The sequence below is a fragment of the Zingiber officinale genome, chromosome 7A (genome assembly GCF_018446385.1).
Source record: "Zingiber officinale cultivar Zhangliang chromosome 7A, Zo_v1.1, whole genome shotgun sequence".
Lineage (NCBI taxonomy): Eukaryota > Viridiplantae > Streptophyta > Magnoliopsida > Zingiberales > Zingiberaceae > Zingiber > Zingiber officinale.
In genome coordinates this window covers 26,563,990-26,583,882 of record NC_055998.1, presented here as the reverse complement: position 1 = coordinate 26,583,882, position 19,893 = coordinate 26,563,990, and the positions used below count along the sequence as shown (strand labels likewise).

Here is a 19,893-nt window from a genome sequence, read left to right as displayed (position 1 = left end):
AAATTTTGAAAAAAATCCCTTATTATTATTAGCCATTTTTCGGTATTTTACACGATCGGGCACAGGATCAGGCTGCTACAAAAGTGTCTACTGAGCAACGAAAAATAGGGTCGAGCGGCTGCCAGGTAAGCTATCGGTACGAACGTCGAGTGAGCGCCTAGACAAATACCGAGCGAGAGGCGAAGCAGCGCTAGGCAAGAGTGGGGTTCGAAAACTTAGCGGGAGCATAGCCCGTGAGATCAAATGCATATAGCAACGAAGGTCGTGATCCGAACGGGCGCATCGCCTACGAAATCGAATGTGCACAGAAACGGAAGTCGTGAGCCAAACGAGCATAGAGCCTATGATATATTCTGATCTGAAACCAGTGGAGATACTCGTCTGTGACCAATGAAGACTTCCCGACCCTGAACGGATGAGATAGATGCTCGTGAAGGCTGCTCGACCCCGAATGGGGGAGATAGATGCTCGTGAATGCTGCTCGACCCCGAACGAGGGAGATAGATGCTCGTGAATGCTGCTCGACCCCGAACGGGGGAGATACATGCTCGTGAATGTTGCTCGACCCCGAATGGGGGAGATAGATGCTTGTGAATGCTGCTCGACCCCGAACGGGGGAGATAGATGCTCGTGAATGCTGCTCGACCCCGAACGGGGGGAAATAGATGCTCGTGAATGCTGCTCGACCACGAACGGGGGGAGAAAAATGTTGTGATAAGCTGGTCAGTGAAGACACGGGTTTAAGGTCGTCGTTCGACCGCCGATGACGCGAGGGTTTAAGGTCGCCGCTCGACCGCTGATGACGCGAGGGTTTAAGGTCGTCGCTCGACCGCCTTCTAGCATAACTCAAACCCGGTCGATCGGCACGGGGTCTTCGACATCGAGCCCGGGGCTCAGATAATATACGCTCGGTCGATCGGCACAGGGTCTTCGACATCGAGCGCATGGCTCGGCTAATATACGCCCGGCCGTTCGGCACTGGGTCTTCCACATCGAGCCCGTGGCTCGAATAATATATGCCCGGCCGATCGGTACGGAGTCTTCGACATCGAGCGCATGGCTCGGCTAATATACGTCCGGCCGATCGGCACGAGGTCTCCGACATCGAGCCCGTGGCTCGGATAATATACGCCCGGTCGATCAGTACGGGATCTTCCACATCGAGCCCGTGGCTCGGATAATATACGCCCGGCCGATCGGCACAGGGTCTTCAACATCGAGCCCATGGCTCGAATAATATACGCCCGGTGGATCGGCACGGGATCTTCCACATCGAGCCCGTGACTCGGATAATATACGCCCGGTCGATCGGCACGGGGTCTTCCACATCGAGCCCGTGGCTCGGATAATATACACCCGGCCGATCGGCACATCGAGCCCATGGCTCGGATAATATACGTCAGGTCGATCGGCACATCGAGCTCATGGCTCAGATAATATACGTCTGGCCGATCGACACGAGGTCTTTGTCAATGAGTTGTTCAGCTAATATACACTCGGTCGATCGGCGTGGGGTCTTCGTCAATGAACTCATGGCTCAGATAATATACACCCGGCCGATCAACGCGAGCGCCCCCACTCGGGGAACTATGATAGATTCTATGACTGAAAGAAAATATATCAGAAAAACTGACATGCCGACCAGGAGAGGATCTGTCTCAATTTCTCAACTCCCGAATACCCGTGGTGTGAGGAGAACATGCTATATTCGTTGAAACCCACCAAGGTCATGAGTGTGGGAGAAGTTTCCGACGTCATCCATCTTCACGTTCTAGATCAGGTGTGTTCCCACAGACGGCGCCAATTTGATCCTGTCGGGAAGCTGAGAAGACAGACCTGCCGATATGACGTGTCTGGAAGGTTGACCGCATCCCCATGACCCAGTTGATGAGCTGTCTTTTGTGTTGACCAAGTCGCCCGGAGTCCTCTGGTCAACAGTACCTGTAGCCAGGGACCAGGTTGCATCGGTCTCTGGTACCCCGGTGCTCAAGGTGGATCCCACGAATATGTAAGCAGCCTAATAATAATATAATAGCGACATAAATGCAAGATATGCACAATGACATACCCTGGCCCCTGGGGGGCGCCCTCGGATGGATCGGTGAGCTGATCGCGCTACTGCTCGAGTCGTCGTGGCCCTGACGAGTAGATGGGTGTGAACCAACTGAGAAGTCGAAACTGAGGGTGACAACGCGGAATCCGGTGCATCATGGATCCGGGAGGCAGCGTGTATGCCGAGACATGACAACGGCACTTAGGCCGGAATACCACAACGGCTTGCAGGCCAATAGACGGCACGCAGGCTGGATAGTACCAGTAACTCCCAATTACAATAGAGATACAAAATACTGCGGCTCGGCGGTCGGAACACAACACACAGAACATAGCGCAAATCACAAAGGTAGTATGCCAACATGTGGCTTGAAGGCCGGATCAATGATGGCTCGGTGGCGCTAGATGGTCGGATCTAGAGGTGAGGGGGCCAACAGCAGTGACGATGTTGTACCCAAAAGGTGACATGGTGCCACCGGCGAAGGTCGTGGGTATACCGGTGGCTGTCGCCGGAGATGGCAACGGAGGGAGGCAATGGCCCTTAGAGGTGGCGGCAATGGCCGCTGGACCCCGTGGTAGCTGATGGGGGCAGCCGCCGGTGGCAGCGGCAGATGTCGCCGGATGCGACAGAGTCACCGGGGAAGAAGAGGTGAGCTGGCGGTGGACAGTTACTACCGGCGAGAAAAAAGGGGAGCAAGGATGTTGCGGGAGGGCGCGCTGCGTGAGGAAGGCAGCGCCGAGTCCGTTCCCTAGCGGCGCTGCGAAGAGAAGGGGCGTGGAGATGTTGCTGCCCGCAGCAAGGTGGGCAGCGTCCGGAGCCCTCCGACGACGGTAGTGGCGTCAGCACCCGCGACGTCTCAGCGGAGGAAGGGACGAAGGCCAAGAGTGGCGACACTAGTGACGCTGGCGGTGGCAAGGAAAGGCCACGGGTGTGGATCTCCTGTCGGAGGCAGCAGCGGCGGCGGCATCTAGAGGGAAATGATGGCGGTGGCGCGATGCCGACGTCAAGAGGAGGAGAAGAGCAGCGGAGGTGGTGGTCGGCGAAGGCCAGAGTTGCGAGGAGTGTGGGAAGGAGGATTCCTGTTGACGGCGGAAACAAGCCCGAACCAGCCCCCCTTTTTCTTGCTGTGAACAATGCTTCCTTTAAGCACCAAAACCCTAGATGCCCAAAGACCAAAATACCCCTCCCCCCTTCTCCTAATCCCTGCTACACCCTCAATCTGCATCCGCATCATCTATATTATAGTAAAAGGTAATTAAGTTCATCGTATGCGTCTCTTATATCTGTCCTTAAGTTATATGAAAAAAGATAAATCATAGAGTTAATTTATAATCAACCCCAGTAACTAGAGGATGAATCATGCTCATATTGAATGATATCTTTCTATATCTATGCTGGAATTGATCTATTTTATTGATGGTCCATATTGAATTTATCTTTCCCTTAAATCTAGTAATAAAAAATATACATGTTATTTTTGATGACGTATTTATTTGGAAAGAATTTAGCTATCATAATTGAATGGTCAGAATTGAATTGTGTAATATATGTACGTAATTAATATATAAAGATGATATTATTAAAATATCTTTAATAATGATTTAATGTGTATTCTGATTGATAAATTTTAGTCATTTACCCTTATTTAATTAAATATTATAGATTTGGATATTTAATGGTGTTCATGCTCGGAAAACGGCGTTTTGGTGCCGTGTATCGGTTTCGGTTCGCCAACGGAGCGTCTCGGTTGAATGTAACACGTTACGCACACGCGACGACTCGTCGGATCCGATTCTTTTATTACCGGACCATTTTGCCCTTCTCCTTCTCTCTGCCTTTCTCTCGCCGACGTCTTTAAAATGGCCGTCCGCCCTCGTTCGCTGCAGATCGAGCGATCGGCAGGGAGATAGGGGCGGGACGGTGGCGGAAGAGAGATATGGGATCGGCTGCGGCGGAGATCGACCTCGACCTCAACCTCTGCGCCAGGAGGACCGTCGGCAGCTTTGTCAAGGAGGCCGCGGCCGCCGGCGACGGAAGCGTAGCTAAGTTGGAGGCGTTCCTGAGGAGATTGGAGGAGGAGAGGAACAAGATCGGAGTTTTTAAGCGCGAGCTCCCTCTCTGCCTGCTCCTCGTTACCGACGGTGCCCAACTTTTCTTCGTGTTTGTTGATACTTTTCCCGTTAGATGACGATGATTTCTGACGCCGATGCTTCCTCGATTACGTGATTGAGGTGTTGAAGGAGGAGCTGGAGCGGCGCCAGGAAGAGCTATTCGTTCGAGGTTTCAAAGATTCATACCCATTAGGAGTGAGTGCGTGGAAGGAGATTGCGAGGACAAGGCGCAGTCGACGAGCTCTGCCCAGATACGGTGCCTTAATCCTAGAAGCCACAGGGTCGATGATGGTGGTGTTGGTGACAAGAGCATCACAAATGAGGTACAAAAGGGCAGTGGAAGACCAGATCGGGTGGTGAAGGAGAACGTTTGCTTAGAATTCAAAATCCACAATAATATTGGGGGTGGATTCTTTCACTTCAGCCGCCTATCGCCGTTGGCGATGAGGTTAAAGGAGGATGCAAAGCCCACAGCGATGCTTCCGGTGCCGGATCTCTCTTTGCCTTCAACTGCCGCAAAGGACGCTGCTCTCCCTGTTTCTGCCATGGCTCACGTCCATTCCGATAGATACTCTGGCACTAAGCGCCTCGGTGGAGTTCCACTGGCAACGGCTGGATCTCACCGCATCCTGCAGCTGCAGCAGCCACCGACGTAGACGAGGCGATGCTGGTCACCGGAGCTCCACCGCCTCTTTGTCCTCGCTCTAGAGTAACTTGGGGGTGCCCAAGGTTAGATAAATCTCCTTTTCCTCCGAAGAAAAAAGCTGGGCTTGCAGAATTTAGAGAAGAAGAAAAGTTCCCCTGTTATTCTTTTAGTATCCTTAATTTCTGAAAATGATCCATAAACTTGTATATTAACCCTACTGATTGTAAATTGTTCGGCATGCAGTGGCTACTCCAAAGCAGATCAGAGAACTGATGAAGGTGGATGGTCTCTCCAACGACGAAGTAAAAAGCCATCTGCAGGTGGCTCTCAAGTTCTAGTGTCCTAGTTCATCCATGTCTTCAAAGCTTCCATTTTCCTAATTTTCTTTTATTAATTCTTCATTCTTGTTTCTTTTTCTTCAGAAATATAGATTGCACGCAAGAAAGATCCCCGATGGTTCAGCAACTGCCAATAGACCTGTTGTGGTCTTTGAAGGTCTGTGGATGCCTCCTGAAAACTACACTTCCTCATCACCACCACACACCGTTTCTCAGTCTGGTTCTCCTCAAAGTCCTCTTCAATTTGCTTGCTCAAACTTAGCCATCTCCGTCGATGGTTGCCAGGAAGATGATGGAAAGTCTGAGAGCTTCAACTGGAGATCTTGAGCAATATTTGTAGTACAATGTATAGCTGAGGTAACAATCGGCTTCTGAAATCTGAGGTATGGTTTGAAGAGAATATTTTAGGTGCACTATTGTGAGACTGACTTGTGATTTTCCAGAATGTAGATAAAATGGGAGTTTTATTGATGAAAAGACCAGGCGAGATTCCGCCGGAATGGTGGAAAGGAGATTAATTTTCCCCAAATTATGGCCTCGCATGGAAGAACAGCTCATGGATGTTCCATTTTTTTTCATGGAATAAAAAGGTAACGCTGGTTTCTCATACTACTAGTCTTTGAAATTTCAGTAATTGTGAAAGTTGGTGGTAGATTCTACTATTTGAATTCCTGAACTAGTAATAGAATAACTATAAAGAAACCAATTTAACTATTTGAATTTCTCAAGAGCTACTTACGTTTGTCATTTCATCTTCCGAAATCTGAAACCTACTGAAGCATTGTTGCAGGGAGAAGGATGGATGAAGTATTAGGTAACCTTTCCACACAATATTAAAATTTTGCAGATATCTGATATCGAGTGTTTGATATAAAAAAAAAGATGAATTTGTGAGACTGAGTTTACTAATCTGATTCGCATGAACAGATGAAGATAACTCATGAACTGTGCCCATATTCACGGGATGCAATTCAACAACAGCACAGGATTTTGCAAAAAAAATGCACAACAGTCAGTACACTAGAGAATCAACAGACAAAGCTATTTGGCTCAAGTGCTTAAGAACGAGTCTTGGAGCTTTCTGCATTTCTCACCGGATTGAAATAAGGATGGTCCTGAAGCAATAAACAACAGCTGGGTTAGGAAGTATATCTGAGAATTACGACGGTTCCTTTGAGTTACAAGGAGCATTTACCATCGCTTCCTTTGCTGTGAGCCTCTCCTGGTGGTCATATTTTAGCAGTTTGTCCACAAAGTCGACAGCCTATGAAGGGAAATCAATGAGAAAACTAAACAAAATATTGAACTGGAACCTATGTATCTAACAGGTCACACCTCAGGAACTGTGACGTGCTGGTTGTCGGAATTTATAAATTTTACCCATGGCTTCTTGCTGTGCCTGCAAAAAATGGAAATATGACTATGAGGAACAATGCACACCGTGAAAGAGAGGGAGCTTGATCACAAAATAATATCGGAACCTTCCGACAAGTGCTTCGAACTGTGGATCCAGCTCTAGATGGTATTTGTTGAGATATGCAGTTAAACCATCTGTTCCAAGCACCTGAACCACAGAACACATCCTCACTGAAATTTTGCGTTAACGAGTCCGATTAACTAGTGAAAGCAAAATTGTATCTGCTATTCATGAACAAGCCAACTGAACTGTGCGGTGCCAACATGAAACTTTTATTCCACCATATCACAAAGGCATTTCGGGGAGATTATTCAATATTCATGGAAGCTATGAATCTAACCTGACATTCATATGTATGTAGAGTTTCTGAATTAAATCAGATGTAATTCCAAAATCTGATTTTGAATATAAATTAAGCGGTTGGTAATTGCATCATTTTAAACATATGACATAAAATGTGCAACAGCTATGTCAACAAAGGCAAGTCAATACATTTATACTAGAACTTCGCAAAAGAACAATGGTACAAAACCATAATATTTCAATTTATAAGAATTATCTCACTTTTTGATGGTTTAGTCATCGAAGAACCTGCAACCAAAGATTAATTAACATCCACATTTAGTTGAAAGATAAAGCAAACCTTTGCTATTTTGACCAACTGATCATAATTATCATGCCCATAAAAAAATGGCTCCTTCCGGAAAATCTGTCAATCATAATGAGTATAATTAAGGACATGGAAATAGACATGCCCAAGTAATCGAATGATGTGCCAGTTATTGCATACCATCCCAGCAAACATACAGCCAAGGCTCCACATGTCAAGTGAATAATCATAATCTTGCAAGTCAACAAGAAGTTCTGGGCCTTTGAAGTACCTGGAGGAAAAGTTTATTGTCATTTTTGAACGTTACAATAATTTTTTAAATCTATCCTCCATCGAGGTTCAATCTAGCTATTAATGACCGTAATGTTTACTTGCTTAAATTATTCCACATTCATCACAACCTTTTCAATCTCTCCTACACTTAATGCCAAACAACATGGATCCTAAATTATGGTGGGTCATTTAACTATTTCCTTCTAGCCTAAGGCAAATCAACCATCACAAGAAAACCCCAAAAACATGTCCCCATTTTAACCATCCAACTTTATTTTATGACAACATATTCACCAATTTCTTCTTGTTAAATAATCTAAGATAACTTTGACTCTTATAAAACCTTATTTTCCATCCATATTACTGCAATTTAGTTCATTTATTAACATCAAAATTACACTTTAAATCTTCAGTCAGTGCTCAATGTCTCGTTGTTAAGTAATCCAAGATAACGGTAACTCTTATAGACCTTTTTCATCCATATTACTGCATTTTAGTTCATCTATGACTGTTAAAATTACATTCTAAATATCCAATCAGAGCTCTGCTAAAGCTTAATATAAACTTAAAGTTCAGTTGCTCAACAAAACCTAAAAGCTATATGCAGTGTCAATAAGTGTCTTACATTTGATGAGAGATTTCATATGGGACACCGTAAATATTAGAGATTTCAGTTTCAGATTCATTGCTACTCTAAAGTAAAGAACTGACATAACATGCATGCATAAGAAAACTAGAACTCGAAAGGCACATTTATTGTTTTTTTCCTATAAAATTGACTTTCATTAAACCATTGAGATGATGAAATTTGTTCACAAGCTCAATAATAAAAAGCCAATTAATAGCATCACACCTTGAGGCAACCCTAACATTGTACTCTTGTCCTGGGTGATACAACTCAGCCAACCCCCAGTCAATAAGACGAAGCTTTCTTTGTTGGTGATCAATCATAACGTTATGAGGTTTAACATCTCGATGCATGATGCCTTGGGAGTGGCAATAATCAAGGGCCTACACAAGAACCTGGAAAAGTTAAAGACAAACAAACGTGTTGAAAACGAATTTACTAAAAGGTATCCACTAATAAAACAACATAGACCACATGGACATGTAGACATAAATCTAAGGTTTCCAATCATCAAATATGCATTCACTGAATAAATCAAAATATTATATGAATTTTAAAAAATGATATAGAGAGTTCAAATGAAAACTAATAAAAAATTGGGAGAGAAAAATCAGCAAACACTAATCTAGAAAATGTATGGATTTAATTTTAGTGATCTAAAGGCCACTTAATTCCTATAACTTGCCCAAAACATTATGTTCAAACTTCAAATGTCAAAAAGAGAATATTTGAGAAGATAGGGAAACAAAAACCTTTTTGAGCTTTACCATCAACTATGAAGCAAATACAATGGATTTTATATCTAATGTATGATAATTTGAAGCTGATAATTGTGTCAATAATTTGAAACATATCATACAAACTATATTAACAGTGACAAGCTGCATATCCCAACTATTTACGTTGGATTTTCATGTGAAATGGTATCTTATTACCCACCCAATATGCTCAATCATATGACATCTGTTCAATCCAGAACACACTTGAAAGTTATATATGGAAAAACAATAGGATATGAAGATACAACTGAATGGAAACCAAAAATAACTGATATTACGAATAGTTGAACACTTGAAGTACACACTTCAACAATCTTATACTCTACAATTTAAACACAACAACAACCAAAGCCTTTATCCCATTAAGTGGGGTTGACTACACTCTACAATTTACAAATACCAATATCACAACTAATATCATTATGATAATCAATCACAGAAAGTGAGTTTGCTGAAAAAATAGCATCATTTTTTCAAAGGATGAACTTTCCTTTAGTAATTCATAAATGTAGTATAGAATATCATAATCTGATGATGTTGGATACAGAACTTTAAAGTCAGTGCTATTGACATATCAAAAAATCAGACAAAACAGCAGGATAAGCTTGCCTTCAGCAATTCATAAATGTAGTATCGAATATCATAATCTGATAATGTTGGATAAAGAACTTTGAAGTCAGTGTTATTGACATATTCAAAAATCAGACTAGGTGCCTTTGATTGCTGATCTCTGACAATATCAAGTAACTTGATAATGTTGGGCCCGCCACAAAGGTTTTGCAATATCTTTATTTCTCTCTTGATCTGCGTTACAAAAAAATGATCATATACCATAACCTTGTAAGAGAAGGAATTGCAGATAGCAAAGATTAGTATCACAAGCATTGAAACATCCATATTCGACAGAGAATACCAATACAAACACCATCAAAATTGAGATAACTATTATTCCAGTCTTAATAGTCAAGCAATATTGACAAAATATGCAATAGATATGTTAAATCACAGATGTGGGGATTAACAATATGCTCAGACAATCTTCTGCACAGATAGATCGGGAGATGACCCATAGTTGTTGTATGAACAATCAAACCATTTAATTCTAGTTAGCATGTGTGACTGAATGGCTACCAGAAGCTTTGCATGAAGGGCCATCTATTTGATCATAATATCCAACCCACTAGATCCTAAATGCTATAGGCAAACCCATCACTCGAGATACTCTTGGCATAGGGTCCAGATGTTCATTTTCGAATGAAATAAATCTACAGTCTAACATGGACCTACATTGATCACTACTAAAACCAGTAGCATCATCCAAATTAGCATTATCAAACCTACTAAATCCAAAGCATAAATTGGATTTTAAAGACTTTGTTGGTAGACCAATTTTATTAATGAAAAGATGTCTAGCAAAAAAATCCTTACTAATGATTGAATAGGAAAAAAAATATATCATCCTGCTTGAAACAACTATAATTTCATGTGTTTCATATATCAACACCAATCCACCAAAATCAAAGAACAAACTCAATCAAATGATACAAAATTTATTCGTCTTGCACATTATTTAGCAAGTAACTAAAATCCTTTGGTAGCTTCTAAGCAAGAACTAATCATGGAGGGTTAGTCTTATGAATAAATTTCAAAGACCTCTAAATTATTTGAATGCTACTTGGTTTCATGGAACCTTTTTCCAATAATCCGTGATGCTATGAAAGCTAAAATTGATTAGAAGAATTGAAGAATATTCATGTACAAGAAAATGAATCAGCAAAATAACAATGTTTAGAAAGTAACAAGAATTCTTCGGTTGCTTCTAAACATCTAATCATGTTTTTAAGCCCTCTTGCACTTGCTTGCCTCATGGCTGGCTATTGTTGTGATGGACTCTATGTTTGGAAGATATGCTGCAAATGGTTTATGCAAGGGTGTTGCCGCAAATAAGCCCGGGGTCGATTCCAGAGGGTACGGAATGCCCTGCTGGTTGCCTCACCCCCTTAGATGCCCTACTCTTGATGGACAAAACCCACCATGATTTACCTCTTCCAGAAAGTATAGGGTCACTCTGAAAGGGCTGCCAAGGCGATCGTGTCACCTTATGCCACAGATGGAAAGTCTTATGAACAAATCTCAAGCAAACTCTAAATTATTTAAATGATACTTTTTCATGAAACCCTTGTCCAATAAATTGTGATGCTATAAAAGCCAAAATTGAATAGAAAAAGTCTTATGAACAAATCTCAAGCAATCTCTAAATTATTTGAATGATACTTTTTCATGAAACCCTTGTCCAATAAATTGTGATGCTATAAAAGTCAAAATTGAGTAGAAAAAAATTAAGGATATTGACAGACAACAACACACATCGGTAAAGGAATAATAGCTAAACACATATAATTAAATTTATAGAACATAGTAACTGCTCACCGAAAACAAAACTCTTTCAGAGATAAAGAAGCATGCAGCTCGACAAATTCTGTACCTTTTTCTTTTTGACTGGCTTTAGAATCTTAATAACGCACTTCTCATTGTTCGTGACGTGCACCCCTTCGAAAACCTCGCTGTACTTTCCCCTTCCAACCTTCCGAACGACCTCGTAATCATCTTGTTCCCTAGGAAAGCAACCAACAAATTCTCGAATCCTCAGTAGCAACAGATCCTCAACGGGGGAAAAAGGGTAAATCTACGAGGAGATATCGAATCTTGGAGAGGGGATGAACAAAGATCAAGCAGGCGCACTTACCCCCATTGGACGGTGAGCGATTCGTAGTCCCAGTATTCTTTGGGGCGCTGGACGTTGACGTCGGCGAAGATCCGGGCGAGGGAGGGGGCGCCGGGCCGGCGGACGGATTTGCCTATCTTCTGCGCCAGGGCTGCAGCGGCGAAGGGGCTGAAGAGACAATTGGGAATGGACCTAGGGCCGAGGGTGGGGAGGGAGGGAGGGAAGATGGAGGAAGTATTGGCCTGCGACGGGACGAGGGAGGAGGAAACGGGGGGAGCAAAGAGGGCCAAAGATCATAAGAACGAGAATAGAACATAAAGGAGAATATACAGGTGCAGAAAAAGTGGCGGCGGCTCGGCGGAGAGTCGGAGAAATGTGAATACAATAATAGGTGCGGATGCCTTAACGTGCAGCACAAGCTATTAAGGCTGATATTCCACCAATCAAACATAATGAGTTTCACAGTAAACAAAAAGCAAAAAAACAAAAAAACCAAGCAAGCAACCCTAATTATCAACTCCACTCACTGGAATGTCCATTAGGTTCAACTTGATTGGCTGTGGGGCAATCTAAAAGGGTTAACTTGGGATCCCTCACAATGCATAAATGTCATTGTGATTCTTTCATGTTTAGGAAAACAACCACACGATTCATTTCTTTGAATAGACGATAAAAAACCGTCTCAGTTTCTCGATATATGACCTTCATTTTAAGCTAATTTTGTACGAGTAAAACTGATGTTTCAGTATTCATTCATCTGGAGTCTGGAGATATTGGAGATACAAGGACAGGATGTAGCTTCAGCCGCACATACTCTCAATCGTCTAACCTTCAAGCATTGCCTTGGCTGCATCAATCAACGATCGTCTGAGGTCATCGGATGCTAGTCCTAGAACTGTATAACCTTCCTTGTCTTCCACATCTAGGCTAGCACCATGCCTGATCAAAAGAAGAGCAATCTGTCCCAAGAATCATGTTCGTGTAAGAATACAAATCCAAGTCAATTATAAATATAATCACATTGAATTAACGATAAAAAAAGCTGGCCAGGAACATATATGGACATATTCTAAACCTAAAGATGATGACCAGTAGCTATAGGCGGGTAGTTCGTTACTTTGATCTAAGCATACAAGAATGATATAGTAAAATCATGTAATTTTTAGCTCCATGCGCATGAAGAAATCACAATAAAAGATCCTCATTGGAAATAGGAACATCTAAATTCAAAGCTCAACTAAATTTTCCGTAGGTTATTTTTATTGTTTTTTGTAGATTTAATATGACTCAGGAAAGTAGCATCAAACAATTAGCATAGCCCTGATAAATGGTAAAGAGATGCTCAAAGATGAACAAAGACAATTCTAATCGAAAGCAATTAAAGTTTAAAATGACTTTAAAAAATCATAACCTCAGTCTCCTATAGAATTTAATTGTAAAATAGTATCAATGTAACCGACCTAAACAATTAAGATTTAGGGTTTGATCATTGTTGTATGGCTCAAGTTAAAAAAAAAACAAAGTGATTGCCATGGTCATAGTACACTCTTCAACCCTTTTCAGCATCTTATTAGCTGCAGTAAGAGTAACTAACAACTATTTTTGATGCCCATAACTATTATGCTTGAATTATGAATCTGGTTACCTGCTGATAATGACAAATAACAGCATGCATAAGAGGCGTTTGGCCAGCTTTATCAACAACATCAATTTCTGCTCCTTCCTCAATCAACAGTTCGCATAACTCTGCCTTACCAGTACTAGCAGCTCTATGTAGTGGGGTGCAACCGACCTGAATTAGAAGCAATTTTGAACTTCACCAAAAAAATTATATGCATGAAGAAACATTACCTTACTATATAGAAACTAATATCAGATAAAAAAAATAAGAATAACTAATCTCAGATAAAGAAATAAATGATCAAAACATGGTGAATGAAATATTCACGGAGAATTGGAAGATAATACATAGGGTTACAGTCTCTTTTAAATGCCCCAACACCGACCATTTCACTTAAAAGTTAGACCAGAAATAATCTATTTACTATTACTTGGTAAACAAACAATTCATTCCTAAAATAACTAATGATGTAAAATTTCCTACTTTGTCTTGACTACTTTAAAATAAAACTTAAAGCCTTTAAAAAAATGTAAAATCTAATAATATATGTTTTGAAGGGGAACCTTGACGCAACGATAAAGTTGTTGTCATGTGACCAAAAGGTCACGGGTTTGAATTCTGGAAACAACCTCTTGCAAAAAGTAGAGTAAGACTGCGTACAATGGATCCTTCCCCAGGACCCCGCATGACAGGAGCTTCGTGCACCGGGCTACCCTTTTTTTCTAATAATATATGTTTTAAGAATTCCAAATTAAAAATTACTAATTTTAAACAACATCAGAGATGCCATTGTGTAAAAGCAATAAAGACCTTGTCTTTCTTATTTATCTTTGCCCCATGGTTTACAAGAATTTCAGCAACTTTGGACCATCCTTTGCTAGCAGCATAATGAAGAGCAGTACGTCCACCATCATTAGCCAAATTGGCATCAGCTCCTTTTTGTATAAAATAACAAAAAAGAAACATCAGTAATAATAACATAGGGGACCAAGGAAAGTAACACTTCGAAAGACTGAGAAGTGAAATGAACACCTTGCCATTTAAGTTAGAAGTGCACATGCACATATCATACAGATTTGTGATAAATTGCAATTATTAATAGAACTTGATGATGAATAGCGTAGAAGTTGTTGGAACATTTTGACAGGAAAACAAAGCAACCAATGCAGGCTAGCTATATGCCTAAACCACTGCATGGACAGAAATCTCCATGACAAATGGAACCAAAATGGAGTGGTGAGCATCAAGCCAATCTCCATCATACATGATATGAAAACCATGTTTAAACAATAAAGAGTTCCTATAATTACTAAAATTGACAACATTTAGGAATTATTGTTGGTATCTTGTGCAGTGTAGATTGGCCTCATACTCGTGTCCATGTCAAATGTTGAATCAAAGGCTAAGGGACATATCTTGAATATCCAAGTGTGACTTAATGATGTATGAAGCATGAAATTACATCACCACCGGCCTATAGAAGATAACTGATGCCGCATTGCATGGATGAAACAAATGAAGATAAAGGAAGGCGGAGGATTACAGTAAAGTAGGAGGAAACAATTGAACAAGATGAGAAGGGGAGAAAACCAAAAGAATGAAGAAGAGGAAGAATGGGAAGACAGAAGAAAAACAAAGAGAGATATAAGTCGGAATAGAAGAGGAGAATAGTGAAAAAGAGAATGAAGCAGGATGAGAGAGAATATGAGATGTGGAAGACTAAATATGATACAGGGGAAGAATCAATCGGTCTTTGATACTAAATTAAATCAGGGAGGAATTGGAGAAGTTGAAATAAGGGACAGGAGAATGGGTAATGAGGGGAGAGAATGGAATGATTATAACTGAAGTAGAAATTTGTAATCATATAGCCTAGGTCATACAAGCTAAATTGCTAACGTTTGACTAATAAATAAGTTTAGTTACAAAATATGATAAGAAAATTCCAGCTTTGTTATTCATTTCAATTAATGCTCAGATCCCTGAATGATCCAGTATGTGTATCAGGCAACAAGGAAAGTGTGGTGTTATCTACTATACCACTTACCTAATGGTTGATATATGGGGAACATGGAATTATTGAAAGTGGTATCTCACTTTGTCTTCTCTATATGTAGATTTAGCAAGTGCAGCTATTGTGTGCTTGAGTGCTTGTCTTGTGTTCTAGAAAGTTTTAGTCAATAGAATAACTAAGATAAGATGAGTAATTTGGCCTCCTTTGGATAGTGAAAGATAACAAGTGACCATGGAGTAATTAAAAGCCTTGTGATCCTTATAATATCTTAAACTAAATCATCTTGTCCCAGCAAAGTTAGCACTGATCAAAGGTGTCGAGGCAAAACCATGCAAAAAATGGATACTGTTCTCATTTTGTGTACCACAATTTTCTCATAAAACACAATAAAATAAAATGTTTTTACAGTGGTAAAGTTTAGAGTCCTTCAATCCAATACCCTATTAATCACTTTATACAAAAGCATAAAGCTGTCAGTAACAAAAAGTAATGATTGGAAAAGTACAATTTAATGCTGTTGGTCAGATAGGGATAAACACTTTGTTGATGTTTCAAAATACGATTGCTGAAAGTGAAATAAAACCTAAGAAATGAGGTGTAAATTGAGACAAGATAGGAAGACAAAACATCATCAATTCTAGTCCTAAGTTCCAATGGGCCTACTCCGTCTCCAAGTACTCAAAGCTTTGATTTCTAAGACATGGTTTGGAAAGAACACAGTCCTCTCTAGTTGTCAGATGGATGAATAAAACAAGATACGTAAGTAAACTATTTTTCATGATATTTAGTATATAGCTATGCGTGTTATGTTATGCTGCTCGCAAACTTGAGAGCAATAATTAATCCTAAATTCCACATTTACACGAAAATGCTGCATATTCCATCTCCCTGCGCTACCTTTCATAGCCATTTTCAGTGCTTCAAAATTCCCTAATAGTGAACATAATATTACCGCAAAAAAGGGACCAAAGCTAAGCAACTTTGGAACTAAAGACAGTCAATTGCTACTCACCTCTACTAAGCAAGATCTCCACAATCTCAGCATTTCCGATACTCGCAGCGGAGTGAATGGGCGCCCAACCTTCTTCATCCTTACTATTAACACCTGTAGCTGATGGATCCCCAGCCGACAACACATCCACAACCTACTCCAGCAATAACCCCCAAAACCCTTAAAATTATGTTAAACCATTAAATCTCGTCAACTAGACCATAAAGAGAATCAAACCCTATAACAAGTAACACAAGCCAAAGCCAGCCAGATATTTTCAAAATAAACAAGCGGAATTTGGGAGCTCACCTGAGAGCGGCCAGCAGAGGCGGCGACGTGTATCAGGGACCGGCCATCTTCGTTCCTGAGTGAACGGGCCCAGCCGAGGGTTTCAGCGGAAAGGGAGGTGAAGAGTGAAAAGTCTCCATTCTCCGCAGCTCGGAAAAGATCTTCAGGCTTTGGGAAATCGATCTCCATCGCCATTGCTAGAGACTGGAAGGATCGCCGGTTGCCTTGCGCAAGAAGCAGGCTGCGACTGCGTGAAATTGCGGCGACGAATAGAATAGTTTCCTCACCGTAGAAAACCAAACTTAACTTTATATCAGAAAAACCTCTTCTGTTTCTAAAATTAAGAAAACAGATCTTCCAAAATTAAAAATAATTCTTATTTTATTTTATTTTCAAAATGGTACATTTTTTTTTGCTTATTTTTATTTCTTCAAAACTGTTAAAAGCTATTGATAAATATTTGTTTATACTTTATTAAAACAAAAAATTGGAAAATAGATTGGGCTTTGAGAACTTCTCACCATAAAAATATGTTTGAAAATAATTACAGGAAGAAGATAAAGTAACATAATATATAACTAAAATTAATTTCTCTAAATCCTAGATATCTAGGCTGTAAGCGTTATTAAGTTTTATGTTTAACTTAAAGTAAAATTTTACTCCTATTAGTTCAATATAATTAAATAAATAAATTTAAATAACTCATTAAATTAAATAAATAAATTTGAATAGATATATGTTTAATCTGTTGATATTTATAACTGTTCATGCGAATAATATTTTATGAATGATATTTATTAATAATTTTTTGTCACTGTGATAAATAATAAAAGATTCTTTTTAATGAATAAATAAATTTATATTATTAAGTTTAATAATTAATTAAATAAATTTAAAATAATAAAAAAATTTAATAATTAAATTTTGAGAACTCAATAAAATCTAAATGAATCAAATTCAAACTTGTAAAAAATAAATCAAGTTAAGTTTAAATAATACTTTCAACTATTTAATTCATTTTAGGTTCAACTGGACTTAACTTGATTTAATTTTCTTACTAAATAAACTTTGGCAAATTACTAAACCACGTAGAAAAGTTTTTGAAATATCCAAATCACGTACCATAGTTTTAAAATTATTAAGTCATGTACTCAATTCCATTTTTACCATTCGAATTAATTATTATAGTATAGCAATCTATTTAGACACAGCTCATTAAAAAAATTTGATTCATGTTAAAAAATTCATTGCTCTCAATAAAAATATGTCAAATTGATGTTCGAAATATGAATATAATTAGAAAAATAAGATAAACATAAGGCATGGTTTGAGCTCTTAGGTCAGCAATTTTTTTTTATCATAAAAGGTTTTTTAATTATTTTTAAAAAAAACAATTGCTACAATATAACAATAGATTAAAGTTAATATTTATGATCATTAAAACATTCTTAAAAGATTGTTACAATGTAGCAATCAATTAAAAAAAAATTGATTTGTATTTAAAAAATTATTGCTCTCAATCCAGTATATTGAATTAATATTTGAAGGTATGGATATAATCATGAAAACTAGACAAGTACATAAGACATAGTTTCAAGTTATTCCAAATTTTCTAGGTCTATTAGCCGATTTCGACTAAAACCAACTAATGGACCTAGAGAGCTCGGAATGATATGTAACTAGATCCTATGTGTTTATTTAGTTCTCTTGATTATATCATGCTCTTAAACATAATTTTAATATCTCATATTTAGATCAACAAATTTTTTAACAGAATATATCTGAAAAATTCACTGCTCTTAATATGGTGTATATATTTGAAAATATAGATATAATCAAGAAAACTAAATAAATACATAAGACATTATTTCATGTCATTCCGAATTCTTTATGTTCATCCGTCAATTTTGATATTTATAATTGTTCATGAATGAATAATATTTTTATAAATGATATTTATTAATAAATTTTTTTATCACTGTGATAAATAATAAAATATTCTTTTTAATGAATAAATAAATTTATATTATTAAGTTTAATAATTAATTAAATAAATTTTAAATGGTAAAAAATTAAACAATTAAATCTTGAGAGCTCAATAATATCTAAATGAATCAAGTTCAAGTTAGTAAAAAATAAACTTAAATAATTCTTTTAACAATTTAATTCATTTTAGGTTCAATTCGACTTAACTTGATTTAATTTTTTTACCAAATAAATTTTGACAAATTACTAAATCACGTAGAAAAGTTTTTGAAATATCCAAATCACGTACCGTAATTTTAAAATTATTAAGTCATGCACTCAATTCCATTTTTACCATTCGAATTAATTGTTATAGTATAGCAATCTATTTAGACACGGTTCATTAAAAAATTTAATTCGTGTTAAAAAAATGATTGCTCTCAATAAAAATATGTCAAATTGATGTTCAAAATACGAATATAATCAGAAAAATAAGATAAATCACATAAGACATGGTCAGAGCTCTTAGGTCAGCAATTTTTTTATCATAAAAGGTTTTTTTTATTATTTAAAAAAAACAATTACTACAATATAATAATAGATTAAAGTTAGTATTTATGGTCATTAAAACATAGTGTAGCAATCAATTAAAATAATTTGATTTGTATTTAAAAAATTATTACTCTCAATCCAGTGTATTGAATAAATATTTGAAGGTATGAATATACTCATGAGAACTAGACGAACATATAAGATATAGTTTCAAGTCATTTCGAATTTTCTAGGTCTATTAGTCGATTTCGACTAAAACTGATTAATGAACCTAGAGAACTTGGAATGATATGTAACTAGATCCTATGTGTTTATTTAGTTCTCTTGATTATATTCATGTTTTTAAACATAATTTTAATATCTCATATTTAAAGCAATAATTTGTTTAACAGAATATGTCTGAAAATTTTAATTTATATTTAAAAATTCACTACTTTTAATATGATGTATTGAATTAATATTTGAAAGTATAAATATAATTAGGAGAACTAAATGAACACATAAGAATTTATTTCATGTGATTTTGAATTCTTTATATCCCTCCGTCGATTTTAATTGAAATTAATTGATGGACTTAGAAGTCGGATGATATGAAATCAAGTCATATATGTTATCTTAATACACCATATTTGAGAGTAGTAAATTTTTTTATCGTAAAAGTTTTTTTAATTATTTAAAAAAAATATTTTTAATTTATTGCTAGAACGTAGCAATCAATGAGGCAGGATCTCTTGGACCACTTTTTGTGGTACAGGGGATGTGCCACTTCTGGAGGCCGCCCGAAGGACACCCTCGCTTAGCGCCTAGTAATCTGGCCACTTATCCACCACCACCGGGCGACCTCCGACCACCCGCTCCGAACAAAAATTATAACCTGGTGAG

The 19,893-nt window shown here is 38.4% G+C and overlaps 2 protein-coding genes and 1 pseudogene across 2 annotated transcripts; 1 reads left to right on the top strand and 2 right to left on the bottom strand.

Annotated features, from left to right (window-relative positions):
- Positions 1-3,874: 3,874 nt before the first annotated feature.
- Positions 3,875-6,992, top strand: LOC122001219 (annotated as a pseudogene).
- On the bottom strand, positions 6,013-11,873 carry LOC121999296 (casein kinase II subunit alpha-like; the record flags this gene model as incomplete). The annotated part of the gene is made up of 10 exons (XM_042553995.1): positions 6,013-6,263; positions 6,344-6,412; positions 6,484-6,547; positions 6,630-6,712; positions 7,209-7,274; positions 7,356-7,446; positions 8,302-8,459; positions 9,465-9,659; positions 11,341-11,470; positions 11,602-11,873. Coding segments are annotated over 10 exons (1,185 nt in total), but the record flags the coding sequence as incomplete, so codon positions are not given.
- Positions 11,874-12,107: 234 nt separating this feature from the next.
- Positions 12,108-19,638, bottom strand: LOC121999295 (26S proteasome non-ATPase regulatory subunit 10-like). Its single transcript, XM_042553994.1, has 6 exons — positions 19,634-19,638; positions 16,516-16,828; positions 16,228-16,360; positions 14,012-14,136; positions 13,226-13,372; positions 12,108-12,539 (listed from the first exon to the last, which is right to left on the bottom strand). Exons 1-6 carry the CDS (start codon positions 19,636-19,638, stop codon positions 12,405-12,407), a joined length of 858 nt encoding a protein of 285 aa, XP_042409928.1. The 3' UTR covers positions 12,108-12,404.
- Between the last annotated feature and the right edge of the window lie 255 nt (positions 19,639-19,893).